Source organism: Microcaecilia unicolor, chromosome 7 (assembly GCF_901765095.1).
Source record: "Microcaecilia unicolor chromosome 7, aMicUni1.1, whole genome shotgun sequence".
Classification (NCBI taxonomy): Eukaryota; Metazoa; Chordata; class Amphibia; order Gymnophiona; family Siphonopidae; genus Microcaecilia; species Microcaecilia unicolor.
The window spans coordinates 57662702-57683324 of NC_044037.1; the positions used below are offsets into that span (position 1 = coordinate 57662702).

The 20623-nt window shown below is 48.4% G+C and overlaps 1 protein-coding gene across 1 annotated transcript in view; it reads right to left on the reverse strand.

Moving 5' to 3' along the window:
- Window positions 1-20623, reverse strand: part of POF1B (POF1B actin binding protein) — a 193265-nt gene that overhangs the window by 88683 nt on the left and 83959 nt on the right. Inside the window, exons 4-5 of the mRNA XM_030209028.1 lie at window positions 10932-11033; window positions 9372-9425 (exon numbers count right to left, since the gene is read on the reverse strand). Of these exons, the coding sequence (XP_030064888.1) occupies window positions 9372-9425; window positions 10932-11033 (156 nt within the window). The remainder of the gene's footprint in view (window positions 1-9371; window positions 9426-10931; window positions 11034-20623) is intronic.

Consider the following 20623-nt stretch of genomic DNA (forward strand, 5'->3'; position numbering starts at 1 on the left):
TCTTTCACTGGGGGCCAAGTATATCTAATATTCTTGTAAATGTGTCCTTAGTCTTCAAAATAATGGTTACAAATTTTATTATTAACTCTCTCAGTTTTTCTTGGATAACAGGGTTGGGAGAATTTTGGAGCTCTCAAATGGTTGTGCTAAAGCAGGGTATTTGTATAATGAAGTAATATCATCCTACATTATTTAGCTTTCTATCTTTTCATCTGTTTTCCCAGCTCCTTATGAATATTGTACTTGGGCCTCTTCTTAGTTATAGTCTGATGTACCCTTGCAGCGCACAAATAATACTATATACTACTGTTTGTATATTTATTACATTTGTACCCCGCGCTTTCCCACATTCAGCAGGTTCAGTGTGGCTTACATTGTAAAAGAAAGCATCTTACATGGTAGAAAATAAAGTAAAACAAGAAAATGTAGGAAGAGTATTATCAACTGTGATGATCATAACTACTTACATAGTGAAAAAGTATTACAAAGGACATGTGAAAAGAATATTACGAACTGAGAAAAACACAGTGGCAACAGTGCCCAGGAGTATACGAGTTGGAATAGGGAAGGTAGACAAGGATAGGATAGGTAAAAGGGAAGGAGATTGGGAGGGAAATAGTAAAAGGATGGAGGGGAGAAGATAAGGGATTAAGTATAAGGGGATTTGAGAATAAGGTCAAATGTGTCATTGGGGTCAAAGTTAGTGTCGATGTCATAGCAGGAGTATCGTAGGTGGGCTGGTAGAATTAAGTTTGTCCACTAGGGTAAGCTTGCTTGAAAAAATGGGACTTTAACATTTTCCTGAAAGGTAAATAGTTGTTAATTGCTCAGATGGGCCTTGGGAGAGCATTCCAAAGTTGACTACTCAGGAAGGAGAAACTGGATGCATAGTATGTTTTGTATTTGATACCTTTGCAGTTGGGGAGGTATAAATTGAGGTATGTTCGTGAAGACATTGTTCTATTTCTAATTGGAAGGTCTATAATCAGGGTGCCAACCTTCAAGAGGCAGAGTACCTCCTCCTGGAAAGTGGCAGTCTTCCAACCTGAAGGTCATAGGTTCAAGGTTGGCTTCTACGTAACAGCAATGAACACTGGAAAAAATGCTGAAAATTTAAGAAGCCTGGAACGAAACCTGTTAGGATGACTGGAATGCTCTTTCCCAGGAGTTGTGAGGTTGAAAACATTGAGAGAATTCAAAAAGGCATGGGATAAACACAGAGCTGCCCTATATGGTATGAAATGGAATAAAAGTATAGGGCATTTCCCTCATCTTAAAATAGCTTTTACACTTTTAAAGAGGCATATGGGGGGGGGGGGGGGGGGACGTAGACTGAACTGCACATTAGTTACAAGTGCCCTAAAGACAAGGTAAAATTATGTACCATACCTGATAATTTTCTTTCCATTAATCATAGCTGATCAATCCATAGACTGGTGGGTTGTGTCCATCTACCAGCAGGTGGAGATAGAGAGCAATCCTTTTGCCTCCCTATTTGTGGTCATGTGCTGCCGGAAACTCCTCAGTATGTCGATATCCAAGCTCCATCCGCAGGACTCAGCACTTAGAGAATTACACCCACAAAGGGACACTCTGCCCAGCTCACCACCGCCGAAACGGGGGAGGGGAATTAACCCAGCTCATCCCCACGCAAGTGGGGGAGGGGAATCCGTCCAGCTCATCCCCGCGGAGCGGGGGAGGGACACCACACCCGCCGATGCGGGGGGATCTGGCTTATCCGGCAACCGCAACCGCGGGAGGAGCTGACTGACCCTAACACCGCCGAAGCGGGAGGGGTACAAAGCTGCCCTACTGCCGCACGAAGCGGGAGGGAGCGCCGGCAGAATTTAAGTCTCAATCCAGCCCCGTAAAACGGAGGGGAGAGGAATGCAGCAGCTCACTGTAACACAAATTCGTCTCAACTCTTGAAGAATCCATTGAAAAACTTGAACACGAAGTCCTCCTGAACAGGAACTGAAGACTAAACTTGAACCTGAAATGCAACCAGAATATAACCAATACAGATATCTGGGAGGGACTATGGATTGATCAGCTATGACTAATGGAAAGAAAATTATCAGGTATGATACATAATTTTACCTTCCATATCATCATGCTGATCAATCCATAGACTGGTGGGATGTACCGAAGCAGTACTCACCCAGGGCGGGACATTGAAATCCCTGACCGCAACACTGAAGCTCCAAACCGGGCCTCCGCCCGAGCAGCCACAGTCAAGCGGTAATGCCTGGAGAAGGTATGGGCCGAAGCCCAAGTTGCCGCCTTGCAAATCTCTTCCAATGAGACGGACCCGGCCTCTGCCATAGAGGCCGCCTGAGCTCTAGTGGAGTGAGCCTTCAGCTGGATAGGCGGCACCTTCCCCGCGGTCACATAAGCCGCTGCAATGGCTTCCTTGACCCATCTTGCCACTGTAGGCTTAGCAGCCTGCAGACCCTTACGCGGACCTGCAAACAGGACAAACAGATGATCCGATTTCCGGAAATCATTGGTCACTTCCAAGTATCTGATGATGACACGTCTCACATCCAGATATTTGAGAGCAGAGTATTCCTCTGGGTAGTCCTCCCTACGAAAGGAAGGGAGACAGAGCTGCTGATTCACATGGAAGCGAGAAACAATCTTGGGCAGGAAGGAAGGCACTGTGCGAATAGTCACTCCTGCCTCAGTGAACTGCAGAAAAGGCTCTCGACATGAGAGTGCCTGGAGCTCGGAAACTCTTCTGGCTGAAGTGATAGCCACCAAAAAGACTGCTTTCAACGTCAGGTCTTTCAGAGATGCCCTCGACAAGGGTTCAAAAGGCGGCTTCTGCAATGCTCTTAGCACCAGGTTGAGATTCCACACAGGCACCACTGAGTGCAGAGGAGGGCGCAGGTGATTAACTCCCTTGAGAAAGCGCACCACATCTGGCTGCGAAGCCAGGGAAACACCCTTCAGGCGGCCCCTGAAGCAAGCCAGAGCCGCTACCTGGACTTTAAGGGAACTGAGCGACAGGCCTTTCTCCAGACCTTCTTGCAGGAACGCCAACACTGAAGAAATTGGAGCAGTGAAGGGAGAAAGTGAGCCTGCTTCACACCACGCTGCAAAGATACGCCAAACCCTGGCGTAAGCAGTAGAAGTAGAGCGCTTCCTCGCTCTCAGCATAGTGGCGATGACCTTGTCTGAGAAGCCCTTCTTTCTCAGACGCTGCCGCTCAATAGCCAGGCCGTAAGACCAAAGGGGGAGGGATCCTCCATCACCACGGGACCCTGATGTAACAGGCCCTGCTCCACTGGCAGCCGCAGAGGATCGTCGACTGAGAGCCTGATCAAGTCCGCATACCAGGGACGTCTGGGCCAATCCGGACCCACCAGGATTATCCGGCCCGGATGCTTTGCCACCCGGTCTAGCACCCTGCCCAGCATGGGCCAGGGCGGGAACACATAGAGAAGCTCTTGTGTCGGCCACTGTTGGAGAAGAGCATCTACTCCCAGGGATCGAGGGTCCCGTCCTCTGCTGAAAAAGCGCAGCACTTGGCAATTGGCCGATGACGCCATCAGATCTAGGCTTGGCTGGCCCCAGCGCTTCGTGATGTCCAAGAACGCCTGAGCAGATAGCTGCCACTCTCCGGGCTCCAAGGTATGGCGACTGAGAAAGTCCGCCTTGACATTCATGACTCCGGCAATGTGGGCCGCTGACAGCTGTTCCAGGTTCGCTTCCGCCCACTGGCATAGCTTCATGGCTTCCTTGGCTAGAGGGGCGCTCTTGGTACCTCCCTGGCGGTTGACATAGGCCACAGCCGTGGCATTGTCCGACAGGACCCGTACTGGCTTCAACGCCAGTACCGGGATGAACTCCAAAAGCGCCAACCGAATGGCTCTGAGTTCCAGGAGGTTGATAGACCACTTTGCCTCTGCAGGAGACCAGAGCCCCTGCGCTGTCCTTCCCAAGCAGTGGGCTCCCCAGCCCGACAAAGAGGCGTCCGTCGTGACGACAATCCACTCCGGGGTCACCAGAGGCATTCCCGCAGACAACTTGTCTGTCTGCATCCACCAGCTCAGCGCCTTGCGCACTGCTGGGTCCAAGGGAAGGCGCACAGCATAATCCTCCGACATCAGAGTCCAGCGCTGCAGCAGGGAGTGTTGTAGTGGTCTCATATGAGCCCTGGCCCAGGGCACTACTTCCATCGTGGCCGTCATAGAGCCCAACAGCTGCACATAGTCCCAAGCCCGAAGAGGAGAGGCTACTAGGAACTGGTCCACCTGAGCCTGAAGTTTGACAATCCGATTGTCTGGCAGGAACACTCTGCCCACTTGGGTGTCGAATCGAACTCCCAGATACTCCAGGGACTGAGTCGGGCGCAGCTGGCTCTTCTCCCAGTTGATGATCCATCCCAGGGAGCTCAAAAGAGCAACTACCCGGTCCACAGCTTTGCCGCACTCTGCATAAGAGGGGGCTCGGATCAACCAGTCGTCCAGATAAGGATGGACTTGTACTCCTTCCTTTCGCAGGAAGGCCACGATGACCACCATTACTTTGGAAAAGGTCCACGGAGCAGTAGCCAACCCGAAAGGGAGGGCTCTGAACTGGAAGTGTCGTCCCAGGACTGCAAAACGCAGAAAGCGTTGATGAGGAGGCCAGATGGGAATATGCAGGTACGCTTCCTTGATGTCCAAGGAAGCCAAGAACTCTCCTGCCTTCACTGCCGCTATAACAGAGCGGAGAGTCTCCATGCGAAAGTGCCGCACTTTCAAGGCCCGATTGACCCCTTTGAGGTCGAGGATAGGCCGGACAGAACCTCCTTTCTTTGGTACCACAAAGTAAATGGAGTAACGTCCCTTGCCAATCTGATTTTCTGGCACCGGAACGACCGCACCCAGGCGGATCAGGTTGTCCAAGGTCTGCTGCACTGCCACAGCTTTGACCGGAGACTTGCAGGAAGAGAGTACAAACCCGTCTCTTAAGGGTCAGCAGAACTCTAGCTTGTAGCCGTCTCTGATGACTTCCAGCACCCAAGCGTCTGAAGTTACTTTGGTCCACTCGCCCAGAAACGAGGACAGCCGTCCTCCAATCTGCACTGGGCCATGGACCAAGACCCTGTCATTGGGTACGAGACCCTGGGGGAGGACCGGAGGGCGTACCTCCGGGACAGCGGTCTCTGCGAAAGGAATGCTGCTTGGGGGAGAAGTTCCTTTTGAAGGAAGAGGGGGCAGAGGAGCCCGACTTGCCCGGGCGGTACCGACGGGCTTCTTGAAACCGTCCTCTGGAGATCCCGGGGCGAGCACTGGCCCGAGCCCTGACCTCTGGTAACCTCTTGCCCTTAGACGTGCCGAGATCAGTCACAATTTTGTCCAGCTCGACCCCAAAGAACAGCTTGCCTTTAAAAGGCAACTTAGCCAGGCGGGACTTAGAGGCGTGGTCCGCAGACCAATGTTTCAGCCAAAGCCAGCGCCGCGCAGAGACTGTCTGAGCCATGCCTTTAGCCGAGGCTCTCAAGACATCATACAGTAAGTCTGCCAAATAAGCCAAGCCCGATTCCAGGGCCGGCCAGTCAGCCCTCAAGGAAGGATCCGAGGGGGAAGCCCGCTGCATCAACGTCAGGCACGCCCTGGCCACATAGAAGCCGCAAACTGAGGCCTGCAAACTTAAGGCAGCCGCCTCGAAGGACGACCTTAAAGCCGCTTCCAATCTTCTGTCTTGGGCGTCCTTTAGTGCCGTGCCACCTTCCACCGGCAATGCTGTTTTCTTAGTCACCGCAGTGATTAAAGAATCCACGGTAGGCCAAACAAAGGCCTCACGCTCACTTTCAGGCAAAGGATAGAGGCGGGACATAGCCCTAGCCACTTTGAGGCTCGCTTCCGGGACATCCCATTGAGCCGAAATTAAGGTGTGCATGGCATCATGCACGTGGAAGGTTCTAGGCGGGCGCTTCGTCCCCAGCATAATGGCGGAGCCAACAGGGGCTGAGGGAGAGACGTCCTCTGGAGAGGAAATCTTCAAAATGCTCATGGCCTGCATTAACAGGTTGGGCAAATCCTCTGAGCGAAAGATCCGTGCTGCAGAGGGGTCATCCGCTCCATCCGAGCGGGAATCAGTCTCCTCCAAGGAATCCCCAAAGGACCGTTGGGAGAACTCAGATACGCTGCCCTCATCTACATCAGAGGAAACAGCGTCCGCTAAGGCCTGGGCATCCACCCGAGGGCGTTTACCTCCGGGGGCCTCAACCCCTTTATCGGACAAGGGAGAAGGGGCAGCGTTTTGCATAAGAAAGGCCTGATGCAGCAGCAAAATAAACTCGGGGGAGAAACCCCCCAGACTGTGCACTTCAGCAGCTTGGGCCACAGCCCTAGACGCACCCTCAACCGGCGCTCAAGAGCGGGGGAGAACCATGCTGCGCGTCCAAGATGGCGTCCGGCGCGACACTCCGCGAAGGAGCCGCGCGGGAAGAACGGCGCTTAACTTTAGCCGCTTTTTTGCCGTTGCCCAAATCAAGGGCGGCCATGGCATGAACGTCTCCCAGCTCAAGGGCGGCCCAAGAAGAAGCCGTCCGAGCAGAGTGGCCGGCCAAGATGGCGGAGGCGAGCAGCGGGGGATGGGCGTTTATGGCGGGAAAAACCGCCACGCCGGAGGAAGACCCGGGACACTGACCGGCCTCCAAACTGACACCCAACAAGGGCGAATCAGATTTTAAAACCCCCGCATCCCCGTTAGAAGCGCACACGCGGTCCGGGGAGCGATTCTTCGCGCCCTCGCCCTCTGACGCCATAGGCCACGTGGAGATCAATCGGGGAACCCCCTGCCCGCTATAAAAAGGTAAAAATTACCTGCTTCTCGCTCCGAGCTGTAACGACCTGGTGTCCCAGTGAGTAGCTGCAATAAACGCCCTTAAAGACGTTCAAAATTTTTTTTTTTTTTTTTTTTTTTAACGGAGCCAGCGGGAGGGGGGAGAAAAGGAGGGACCTGGCACCACCAGGTTTGCACTTGCTCAAGAAGAGCCCTCAACCCCAGGTACTCAACAAAACCTAAAAATTAGGCTTGGAGGCCTAGCCAGAGCTGCTGCTGTGTGTGACCACCACCTGCTGAGATAGAGAACATACTGAGGAGTTTCCGGCAGCACATGACCACATATAGGGAGGCAAAAGGATTGCTCTCTATCTCCACCTGCTGGTAGATGGACACAACCCAACAGTCTATGGATTGATCAGCATGATGATATGGAAAGGGGGAGAAATCACACAGAGTCATAGGGTCAACCCCAGACTACCTTTCTGGACAGACTGAATGTACCATGCTGGTCTTCATCTGTCATTTACTGTGTTAATCCTGAAGGGCCTTGTATCAAATGGGTTTTCAGGATATACCTGATGAATATGCATGAGATACATTTGGATACAATAGAGGAAGTGCACGCAAGATTTCTGGCTCTGTTTTAACTCCCATTGCACTACTGAACTTTCACGATCAGATCAACCTGTCCTTTCACATGAAGCTATGGGATCACCATTTTCCTAATACTTATAAAGTATTTACAAGACAACGGGCCTAGGCTTAAAGCTACCACAAGCATAAACATGTGGTGAACGCTGGGTTTACGTGCACGTTATTGTGCTCCAAATACTCAAGAGGGCTTGAGCACGGGTATTAACGTGTGCAGTAAAGATGACCACAAATTGTATTGAAATGTATTAAAATGGATGTTAATGAGGCCTGTATGTATTCCTTTGGAATGCTCAGACAGAAGCGCTGCAATGCACAGAAGAAAATTATGGCCTCTAATGCTGAAAAGATTTTGCTAAGTCAGGGGCAGCACTGAAGGTTTTGAGTAGGGGATTTCTTGTCAATTTTTCAGACTGAACTACCAGCTTTGCCTTCTTTTACAAACAAGAGGCGGCTCCTGCAAGTTTTAAAGGCAGATGGGAAGTAACAAACATGTGCATGTGTCTGAGTGAAACCGGGCTTAGGGTGTTCGTTACATTTGGACATTTTATAGCCATAATGGAACAAAACAAAAACGTCTAGGGCTAAAACTTCAATGTTTTGATCCAGACCTGTTTCTAGAATGAATAAGGTACAAAAGGTGCCATAAATGACCGGTTGACCACTGGAGGGAATCAAAGATGAAACCCCCTTACTCCCCCCCCCCCCCTCTCCTACCCCTCAAAATAAGTGAATAAAAATAGTACTTGCCAACGCCAACCTCTATCACAGCTTCAGATGTTATAGCAATTCTATTACAGCAGCAAGCAGGTCCCTGGAATACAGTAGTGGTCGGTGCAGTGGACTGTAGAGAAGGGGACCCAGGCCCATATCTCACTCTGCCTTTCATACCTTGTGGAAGAAAGTGTGAGCCCTCCAAAACTTACCATAAACCTACTGTACCCACATATAGGTGACCCCTTCACCCATAAGGGCTACTGTAGTGGTGTACAGTTAGGGGTAGTAGGTTTTGGGTGGATTTTGGAGGGCTCAGCAGACAAGACAAGGGGTAACGGTGAGATGTGCACCTGGAAGCTTTTATATAAAGTCCACAGCAGTGCCCCCTAGGGTGCCCCATTGCTCTTCTGGGATGTATGTGTGGCCAGTCTACTAAGATTGTCGGCTCCTCCTACATCCCAATGGCTTGATTTTGTGCTTTTTGCACTTGGACTTTTTTTTTTTTTAATGGACCAAAATGATAAACGCACAGAGCACAAAACCATCTAGCATGTTGCTATTTTTGAAAAAAGATAGATGTTTTGCTGTTTCGAAAATGGCTATATTTCCTATTCGGATTTGGGACATTTAGCGCAAAACGTCCAAAGTCCAACTTGGGCATTTTAATCAAGAAGTTTTAGAAAGATTTGAATACATAATAAAGTTGATATGAAGCAGTTAAACTGAAAAATTAACAATCTAGAACATGAAAGACTGGAAAAAATACAAGAAAAAAATGATTTTTCCAGTAATAAAGAATCTCAACATGTTGTAAGTGCAACAAAGCACTTCCTAATGTAAAATCCAATAACTGCCATATTTTCTGGGCAATTGAATATGCTCTGTTTTGTTTTACTGTATTTGAAGAACAAGCATATTAAACTAGAACCCACACCTTGGACAAGAAATACTAAAGGATTTTCCTATCTCCATCACTGGAAAAAAAATGCTTGCAGTAGGTCTTGCTGGGAAGTGAGAAAAGCTTTGTGAATCAAATCCTTCTTGTAAGATTTTCAATTTGAGAAATGACACCGAATGTAATACTGTGTAAACCAATTACTATAGTGGTTACACCATCCATAATAACATAATAATTTTAAAGGAGCGTTTAACTCCATGCCAAGAAATAAATAATAATCCGCAATGCCTTGAAAGAACAGAACAGAGGCTGCCATTCTTACCTGCTCAGAGCTCTGAAGTGTCACTTTACTCTGTACAGAGATCTGTTCAAATTCCTGCAGAGAGCAGGAATTAAAAAAAAAATAGAATAAAAACAAAGTGAGCTGGCTTGGAAAGAGATGTTCATATATACTCGAAGAGACAGGTTGCACATTAAACGAAATACAATTTATATAGTTTGCCAGCATGCTTTTTAGACATTTCTGTTACAGACTGCTTTGTTATTCTCCCTTATACTTTCTGCTCTGTAGAAACTAAAGCAAAATGAAAATGGTTCTGAAGAAATAACTCTCTCTTTCTTTTCAAACTCAATCAAGTGCTGCAAATTAAAAACATTAAAAATAATTTTCACATGATTTGTAGCATGCACCCACTGGAAACATAGGTGTACGATAACATATTACAAAATTTAAATTCTATAAGCTGAGATCCCTGTAAAGGAGTAGAAATAAAATGTCTCTTGTGCTGTCTTATGTATTGACCGGGCTTGAAAGTATTCCTCTCATAGGTCATGACAAAATGTCCCCTCCACAAGACAGATACGGGGTTCTCAAACATTCTCCTAGAGGCTTGCCAAACATTCTCACATAACCAACAACACTTACTTCTGGTACCACTGACTCATTTTCACACAATGTAGCATATCAAATTTCTAAAACACCTGTAGTAGACGATGGTTGATAAAGACTAATCGGCCCATGTGGTCTGTCTAGATCCTAGTCTTCCTTTCTGATTCTCTACTACTGTAAGCACATGACAATATGAAATCCCATCCTTAAACTAACCCCTGCTTTCTTCCCACACAATGGGGCTCATTTTCAAAGCACTTAGACTCAAAATGTTCCATAGGTTACTATGGAACTTTGTAAGACTAAGTGCTTTAAAAATACGCCTCAATGTCTTTTACCTAGTCTCTCAACCCCATTCCAACTTCTACCCTCTTATCTCTCTCCCAACCATATTTGAATTCTGTTATAGCACTGCCCTCTACCACCTTTGCTGGTAGGTTACATCAGGCCTAATTATCTTCCTATTCAGTTCTAACAAATCCTATACTCAGTTTAACAGCCAGCCCCTCTCGCCCATGTCTCACCACAAACATATTCATTGATGTTATTGTCTTGCTGACAAACATCTAATCAAACAGTGCTCATTCATGTGACACATTTCGGTACCACGTCAACAAACATTCAATGGGATATGCTTGCTATGCAAGCATACCAAGTAACTCATCCATTTTAATTCTCATTCCAAATACTGAGAAAGGTAAAATATAAATGTCCGTGTTACAGTTCACTGTTCAAACATGTATCAAAATTTGTAGGTAAATGAAGAGCGATAAGCCATAAATTATATAGTTCTGTGAAGGTTTTATAGTCCTATCTTTACAAGACTGTTATGTCTACAGAAACTCTAGAATTGCACCCCTCAATATGCGTATACCATGGTACAGTTCAATGTATGTGTTTGCCAGTTTAGTTATTTAGAATTGCACCAAGCATGACTACAGCACTTTGAAAAGAACACTTTTAAGTCAGTCATTATTCAGGCAGTTCCCTTACCTGTTCGGATGACTGAACAGATTCTTTCCTCTGAATGGTCTGTTCTTGCACATCGTTTAGAGAGACAGAACTTATTTCTTTAGCAATCTGGAATTGCTTGTCCTGTGAAGGAGAGAGCACTAAGGAATCATTCAGCAAAATGTCTTCTCCTCTTCCTGCTTATAGAAACAAGGAATTTTAGAACAATGAACTAGGTCTTTTTCAGAAGCATAAGGTATTTAAGTGCTTTGGCTGATACAGCCTCATGCACAGTGGTGATTTTCTGTCTGGTCACTGACCAGGAATTTGTTTGCTTCTTTTGCCCCACTGCAGCTGAAGTGGAAAGTACACAGCTGGTCCCGTCCCATGATCTATATTTTTTTATTTTTAAAGAAAATGACCACTGCTGACATAAATATGAGGGTGAGACTTCAATCTTTATTTAATACATGCTGGCATGATTGTAATACAGTCTAATTATTGTGCAGTTTTGATACATGCTATTGCCTGCTTGGTCCTTTAGACTTCCAGCTCAACTGGAATAGGAGCACAGATCTAACACTAAAAGCCTTTAATTTGCCATTCCCTGGGGTTTCCCCCTGTTTTCTGAATCCACTTTTAACTCATCTAAAATAGTCATCACAATTAGAGTCCTTTACCTGGGGGCCATGTGCCACAATGCTTTCTGCAATTCTAGATTATGGGGGGTATTTTAGAAGCCCTATTTGTGACTTCTAGGTAGAAATAACGATATATATACATACATATCACAAAGAGGACCAAATCAAGGCAGACAGAATCTGTTCCTCCTTTAAGATACCAACAACCAGCTCAGTTACTGACAAAATATGCACACACCAATTGCCTACTAAACAGCTGCCCAAACTACATGATGGAAAACCCATCAAACACTTAACTGAACACTTAGAATACATGTTCTCGAAAGGCCATTTCCCTTCTGACAAGGACATCATACTCACTCCAATCCCTAAAGATGCCACCAGAAAGATCAGTGAACTCACTAATTACAGACCAGTGGCATCAACACCACTGCTGACAAAAACAATGGAGGAACTAGTAGCACAACAATTAATGGAATACCAAATCCACTACTCAGTCCTTCACAGCTCTCAATCAGGCTTCAGACCATGCTATAGCACTGAAACAGTCATAACCACCCTGATCACAAAATTCAGAAGAATAATAAGCCAAGGGCAGTCAATCCTACAATTCAATATGTCAAGCACCTTCGACCCATCAATATTATTCAATGTCCTGATGGCTCCACTTGGCAAGAAACTGGAAAAAATGGGTTTAAACCCATTCACACACGTAGACGATGTCACCATCTACATAACTTTCAACAGCATCACAGAGATACTGGATAAGGCCAAAAAAGGACTCGACCTCATAGAAAACTGGGCCACAACTATAAAACTTAAACTGAACTGAGACAAAACCAAACTCCTGGTTTTATCCAGCCAGCACAATCCCACTACTTACCAAAACCTCATAATAGATCAATAATCTTACACAATCGAAACACAAAGAAAACCTACTACGATCATTTAAGTCTGTCCAAAACACAGCAGCGAGATTTATATTCAAAAAGTCAAAATATGATAGCGCAACCCCACTACTCATAATGCTACACTGGCTCCCGATCAAGGCCAGACTGTTTTTTAAAACCAGCACAATCATCTTCAAAATACTGTTCGGCATGTCACCGGACTACATGCTAGACATCAAATGCAAACCCAGGAACCAGAGGTTACGGGAAAATTAGGTTCTTACCTTGGTAATTTTCTTTCCTTTAGTCATAGCAGATGAATCCATTACGTATGGGTTGTGTCCATCAACCAGCAGGGGCAGATAGAGAGCACTGAAAAACCATAGTGCCTCATGGCCAGCTAGCTTCATCTGCCTCTTCAGTATTTGAAGCTTCCAAAGCAGTGTAACACCGCAAAGTAGCATAACATGAACTTTCCTCACAGTGGATGAACGCCCCAAAACAGGAGCAGTAATTCAAAGGAGGGACAAACTTAACCTCTTGTAACAGAACAGAAATCCTGAAGACTGTTTTCCAACTTCTCCCAATGAGGGAACATATCTACAGGAAAAGCTGAACATAAAACAACATCAATCACACAATGAATCACTGAGGGAGGGCTCATGGATTCATCTGCTATGACTAAAGGAAAGAAAATTACCAGGGTAAGAACCTAATTTTCCCTTCCTTGTCATCAAGCATATGAATCCATTACGTATGGGATGTATCAGAGCAATCCCTATATAAGGTGGGAACAAGCAACACCACGCGCCAGCACTTGTGCTCCAAAATGCGCATCACTCATGGCAGCCACATCCAGCCTGTAATGTCGGGCAAAAGAGAGCTTAGAAGCCCATGTCGCTGCACTGCATATCTCTTGAAGAGAGAGTGCTCCAGTTTCAGCCCAAGAAGAAGAAATCACTCTTGTGGAATGTGCCTTAAAGGCTTCAGGCAGAGGCCGGCCTGACAGCAGATAGGATGAAAAAATAGCTTCTTTGGGCCAATGGGCTATAGTGGCCTTAAGACGCTGGAGACCCTCTGCGCGGACCTGACAACAAGACAAAAAGATGATCAGAGGTCCTAAAAGCATTTGACATGCGCAGATACTGCAACAGAGCCCTTCACACATCTATGAGGTGCAATTGCCCAAAGGCTTCCGGAAACTCTTCTCTGGAAAAGGAAGGCAGGAAAATAGGCTGGTTTAGGGGAAACGCTGAAACCACCTTTGGCAGGAAGGAAGGCACCATACGTACCATAACTCCGGACTCTGAGAATTGCAGAAATGGGTCTCGACAGGACAGCGCCTGGAGCTCAGACACCCGTCTCGCCGAAGTAGTGGCCAACAAAAAGACCGTCTTTAGGGTCACATCCATCTCTGAAGCTCGCCTTAGCGGCTCGAAGGGCGAACACTGAAGGGCCTTTAAAACTAACCACAGGTTCCAGGCTGGACACGGAGCCCACACGGGAGGACAGAGCCGAAGCACCCCTCTAAGAAACCGTGCCACATCCGGATAAGCAGCCAGAGAGAGGCCAGCGACCTTCCCTCGAAAACATGCTAAGACTGCCACTTGAACACGCAGGGAATTATAGGCAAGGCCTTTTTGTAAACCATCCTGCAAAAAGTCAAGTATCGGCGAGACAGAAGCCCACATGGGTGTGATCGCTTTAGAAGCACACCAAGCCTCAAATTGGCGCCCAAACCCTGGCATAAGCCATGGAAGTGGAACGCTTGCGAGTCTGTAGGAGAGTGGAGATTACCTTGTTGGAACAGCCCTTGTCTCTCATTTGCGCCCTCTCAATAGCCATGCCTTAAGACCAAAGTGGCAGGCGTCCTTCATGGTCATCGGTCCCTGTGACAACAGATTCGGTACCAGAGGCAAAGGAAGGGGATCCTCTACCAGCATCCGCCGGAGGTCCGCATACCACGGCCTCCTGGGGCAATCCGGGGCAATGAGAACCACCTCTCCTTGATGTAGCCGAATCCGCAGGAGTACTCGCCCTATCAAGGGCCACAGAGGGAACACATACAGGAGGCCCTGAGGCCAGGGTTGAGCCAAGGCATTCAACCCCGCCGAGCGAGGATCTCTCCGTCTGTTGTAAAAGCACGGGACTTTGGCATTTGCGCTTGAGGCCATAAGATCCGCTACGGGCGTCCCCCACTTGGCACAGATCTGAAGAAACACTTCTTCTGCCAGTTCCCACTCCGCTGGGTCAATTTGATGCCTGCTTTGATAATCAGCTTGCACGTTGCTCTGACCTGCAATGTGAGCTGCTGACAGAAACTGCAGATGTAGCTCGGCCCAGTGACAAATCCGCGCAGCCTGCGCGGCCAGTGCTCTGCACTGAGTGCTGCCTTGTCGATTTATGTAGGCCCAAAGGCCAGAAGCGCCTGGAAAATCGCTTTCAACTCCAAGCGATTGATGGACCACTCCAACTCCTCAGGTGTCCAAAGACCCTGGGCATATCTTCCCCGGCAATGTGCACCCCAGCCCTTCAGGCTGTCATCTGTTACCACCAGGCACCAATCGGGGAGTGCTAGCGGCATTCCTCGCCGCAGCATGCTGTCTGAGAGCCACCACTCCATTCTGAGTCAGGCCGCAGGGAGCCACATGAGTCTGCACTGATAATCCTAAGAAATTGGAGACCATCGTTGAAGCAGGGAGCACTGCAGAGGTCTCAGGTGCGCTCTCGCCCAGGGCACCACTTCCAAGGTGGCTGTCATCGACCCTAACAGCTGGACAATGTCTCAAGCGTGGGGGCGAGGCATCCTCAGGAGCAGACGGACCTGATTTTGAAGCTTGCACCGCCTTTGCTCGGGTAGATAAACAAAGCCCAAGGCCGTGTCGAACTGGACCCCCAAATATTCTAGAGATTGAGGGGGTCAGGTGACTTTTGGCTATATTGACGACCCAGCCCAGAGATTGAAGTACTGAGACCACTCTGGCTGTTACCTGAAGACTCTCCTCTGTCGAGTCCGCTCTGATGAGCCAGTCTTCTAGGTACGGGTGAACCCGAATACCCTTTCGCCTGAGAAAGGCAGCTACTACCACCATCACCTTGGAAAAGGTTCGGGGAGCTGTGGCGAGGCCAAAAGGCAAGGCGCGAAACTGGAAATGTTTTCCCATCACCACAAACTGCAGAAACCTTTGGTGCGGGGGCCAAATAGGAATGTGCAAGTAAGCTTCTTTCAGGTCCAGAGACGTGAGAAACTCTCCTGGCTGTACCACAGCAATGACGGAGCGCAGGGTTTCCATGTGAAAATGCCGCACTCTTAGTGACTTGTTGACTTCTTTTAAGTCGAGGATGGGCCGAAAAGACCCGCCTTTTCGTGGCACCACAGAGTAAATGGAGTAACGGACTGAGCAGTGTTCGGCGGGAGGCACCGGGGACACCGCCCCTAGGTGAAGGAGACCTTGCAAGGTCTCCTCTACTGCCGCCCGTTTGATGGCAGAACCGCATCAGGACTCCACAAACACGTCTCTCACCGGGGCATTGAATTCTATTCTGTAACCATCTCTGATCAGGTCCAAAACCCATTGATCTGAGGAAATCTTGACCCACTCCTCGAGAAAGAGGGAAAGCCGTCCTCCTATTGCAGGAATCGAGGAGAGGGCCGGTGCACCATCATTGAGAGGGTCACCCTTGAACTCCAGGCCTTGAGCCAGTCGCTGCGGAACGCTTGTCTGAATGAAAGGAGTTCCTCTGCTGAAAGCGGGCACGAGAAGTGAATCCAGCAGAATGCCCCGGGCGGTACCTTCTAGCTTCACGGAGGAGGGAACCGCCTGACCCTTGGAAGACGGCCACGGCCTATCCTCAGGTAAGCGCTGGGGTTTAGCATCCCCCAGTGGAGGAGTGGCCTAGTGGTTAGGGTGGTGGACTCTGGTCCTGGGGAACTGAGGAACTGAGTTCGATTCCCACTTCAGGCACAGCTCCTTGTGACTCTGGGCACTTAACCCTCCATTGCCCCAGGTACAAATAAGTACCTGTATATGTAAGCTGCATTGAGCCTGCCATGAGTGGGAAAGCGCGGGGTACAAATGTAATAAAAATTAAAAAAATAAATAAAATAATTTTCTCCAACTCCTCACCAAATAGGAGAAGGCCTTGGAAGGGCAACTTCACCAGCCTTTGCTTAGAGGCCATGTCAGCCGCCCAGTGCCGTAGCCATAGAAGACAGCGAGCCGCCACGGCCATCTGTTTAGTCGAAGCTCTGACCAGATCATAAAGGGTGTCAGCCAAGAACGACAAGGCCGACTCCATCCGCGGTGCCACCTCTGCAAGGGGCTCCGCTCCATCTCCAGGCTGTTCCACTGCCTGTTGTAACAAAGTGAGGCAGGCTCGGGCAGCATAACAGCTGCATGCAGACGCCCGTAAGGATAGGCCTGAAATTTCAAAGGACCGTTTCATAGCTGATTCCAGGCGTTGGTTCTACATGTCCTTCAGGGCAACTCCTCCTTCAACAGGGAGGGTAGTTCTCTTTGTCACAGCCATGACTAGGGCATCCACTTTAGGCAATGCTAAACGCGCTAAATGCTCCTCACTTAGAGGTGTCACGGTTGTGCCCAGGTTCCTTGCTTACAGACACCTCGGCCCCCGGTGGTTAAACCTGGCGGGTGCTGGGAACTGATGGTTTACTGTTTCCCATGTTCCAGAAGATATGCTAGTCCGGTCCGGATCTTCCAGCCTTCCAGAGTGTTTTGGGAGTTTTTTGGAACCAAGCAGTACCCGTACTTAGTGAACTCCCTTGTAGGTCTCCTTTATTAACCACCTGGGTAGGTCTCTAGTTTGTCTTGCAACAGAGGTCCTCAGAGGTGTTTCCTTTGGTGATAGTTGTTGCAGTGCGTCTGTGCTATTTTTTCCCTTTTGTGTCTTTGACCCTGCTTGTCTCCTGGATTATTCTCCTGCCTGCTGCCTGCCCAGACCTGGCTTGTTTCTGGACTATTCTTCTGCCTGCTGCCTGCCCAGACCCGGCTTGTTTCTGGACTATTTGTCTGCCTGCTGCCTGCCCAGACCTGGCTTGTTTCTGGACTATTCGTCTGCCTGCTGCCTACTTGGGACCCCAGCATGTTTCTAGTGTGACCTGCTGTTTTTCGGCCGGCTGCTGTGTCCTGCAGTTCCGCCTTCTTGTCCTGTCCGGTAAGTCCTGCCGGCCGCTTGCAGCCAGGAGCTCAACTCCTGGTGAAGGGCGGCTAAGTGTAGGTGAAGCCTTGCTCCAGTCCACTGTGTTCCAGTTCCGTTTTGCCTTGTCTTGTGTTTGGGTGATTCTCCTGCTGCTGCCGCCTCTCGGCAGTGGTCCAAGGGCTCACTATCCAGAGGTTCGCCGGGAAACCTGACAGAGTATAACTGCCCCATTGCCCTGGCGACTTTCAAAGGCCCCTCGGGGTCAGCCCATTGAGCCAAAATAAGCTCTTGGATGGAGTCATGCAAAGGAAAGGCTCGAGCAAGCTTCTTAGTACTTGCTATCCTCGGATTACCAGAGGAAGCTTTGCCACTCCCAGGATCTTTAGAGAGGGCCTGCAGGGCATCAGAAATAAGCGCTGACAGCTCGTCAGGTGGAAAATCCTCACCGCGGAAGGATCATCTGGATCCGGTGGCAATCCTGCACCTTCCTCTGGCTCTTCAGACCACGAGGGCCTGCCAGACCCCTCAGAATCCTCACATCCCGACCACGGGGGGAGAGAAGGGGCTGTACCACTCTCTGAAGGGGAATTAACCTTTCTGCGCTTGTCTTGCGGCCCGCCGTCAGGGGAGAACACGCCTGACGGCAATCCAAGGCCAGGCTCCACTGGAGGGGGAACAGTTAGCAGGGCCAAATGAGACCCCTGCAGGAGAGCTCTTTTTAACATGAATGCTTTATGCAGCAGTAACACAAATTCAGGGGAGAAGGGCTCACCCCGGCCTCCCGGTTCCAGTCCGGGGCTAGAAGCTTCCCTGTTAGCCTCCACACGAGGCTCCCCTCCAGATTCAAACCCCTCCGCTTCAACGGGGGTCGTGCCATGCTGCGTGTTCAAAATGGCGCCCGCTGCCAGCTCCAGTGAGCGGGAAGAAACATCGCTCGCCATGCTTGGGCCGGCTCTGACATCTGAAGAGCACGATTTACAGAGCCCTGCTGCTGATCTGCGCTTGCCACAACTGGAACAGCGCTTAACAACCTCCGCAGCCATCGCCAAAAAAACGGCGGAAAATTCAAAATGGCGGATTCGAACCAAAAACGTCCCGATCGCGGGCCCTCCCCGGAGGAGCTAGAAAACGCTCTTACCTCTCCAGACCGAGTCCCAGAGCTCCGGTCACGCTGCACAATCAGAAGAAAACCTCTTTTCTGGAATCACAGCGCCAAAGCACGATGCGACTTTTATTTATTTATTTATTTATTTTAACGCTGTGAGGAAAGTTAGAGGCAACAGCAATAGAGGCAAATTTCCAACTCCGGAGGATCAGTAGAAAGGGAAAGGACGAACCAATGTGCCTGCATCCACAAATGAAAGCGTGGGAAAAGACAGGGACAGGGCAAACCTATGTGTCTACATCCACATCGGGTGCCGGGAAAGGGCGAACCTATGTGCCTTTAAAGTGGGCACCATCAGCCACAACACCCCTGCTACAACTGGCCAAAGCACAGGAGCCACCCCAGGCAGATTTCTGAAGGAGCTGAATAAGCTGCGACCACCCTACTGGGGAGTTAGAGAATACTGAATAGGCAGTCAGGCAGATGGAGCTAACTGGCCATGAGGCACTATGGTTTTTCAGTGCTCTCTATCTCCCCCTGCTAGTTGATGGACACAACCCATACGTAATGGATTCATCTGCTTGATGACAAGGAACTACTACTTCACCTGCCCAACTGCAAACATGTACTATACAAGTCCACCTACACTGTGGGATTTAGCTACCTAGGCTCAAAATGGTGGAACTCAATTCCCATAGTCATAAGAAGCATCACGAACTACCTCCAGTTCAGAAAAGACCTAAAAACCAACCTCTTCAGGAAATGTATGAGTAAAATATGCACTAATCATTCTGACACAACAATACACAACACAACTCTAACTGTAACTCATCTTTTTCATTTAATAAATGAACTAAGACATATCTTCTCAAGAAACCCAATGACTACCCCATATGCACTAATAGTTATCTTGCCAACCACTGTAAAATAAAGCATCATAAAACCTTGTAAATGTAATTGAATCAATTTAATCTCTAACAATTGTTAAATGTAAGCCACATTGAACCGAAACTCGTTTTTGGATAATTGCGGGATACAAGCATGAATAAATAAAAATAAAATAAATATGTTAAAACAGATTTCAGAAAGAGCAAAAATACTTACCTGTAGCAGGTATTCTCCGAGAACAGCAGGTCATTTATTCTCACATGTGGGTTAGGTCATCCACATCCCTCAGTGCGAAGCTTAAACAAGCTAATACAGCTTTAAGAACATGTGCAGCATTCCCATCACTTATGCACAAGTGCCTTCCCGTCCACCGCAAGGGACCATCAGTACTATAACATAGTATAAAATCAACTCCAAAGGGAGGTGGGAGGGAATATGAAAATGAATGGCCTACTGTCCTCTGAGAATATCTGCTACAGGTAAGTATCTTCGCTTTCTCTGAGGACAAGTAGGCCATATTCTCACATATGGGAATCCCTAGCTACCAGGCTCCCCGAAAACAAACGCCACTGGTCAACTAGACCCTGCAATGGTGAGGGCAAACAGTAATTAACCTAAAACTATATACAACTATGTGAGAGTGCAGCCTGGAACAGAACAAAATGGGCCTAGAAGAGTGGAATTGGATTCTAGATCCAAAACAAATTCTGCAGAACTGTCTGTCTAAACCGACTATACCGTCAGGTGCCCTGCTCAAGGCATTAATGAGATATGAATGTGTGACTGAAGACCACGTCACAGCCTTGCAAATTTCTTCAATGGAGGCTGACTTCAAGTGGGCTACCGATGCCGCCATGGCTCTGACAGTATGAGCCTTGACAAGAGTCAGCCCAGCCTGGAGATAAGTGAATGAAATGCAATCTTTCAGCCAACTGGAAATGGTGCATTTCTCCTAAGGCGACTCCCATTCTGTTGAAATCAAAAGAAACAAAAAGCTGGGTGGACTCTCTGTAGGGACTAGTCCGTTCCAAGTAAAATGCCAATGCTCAC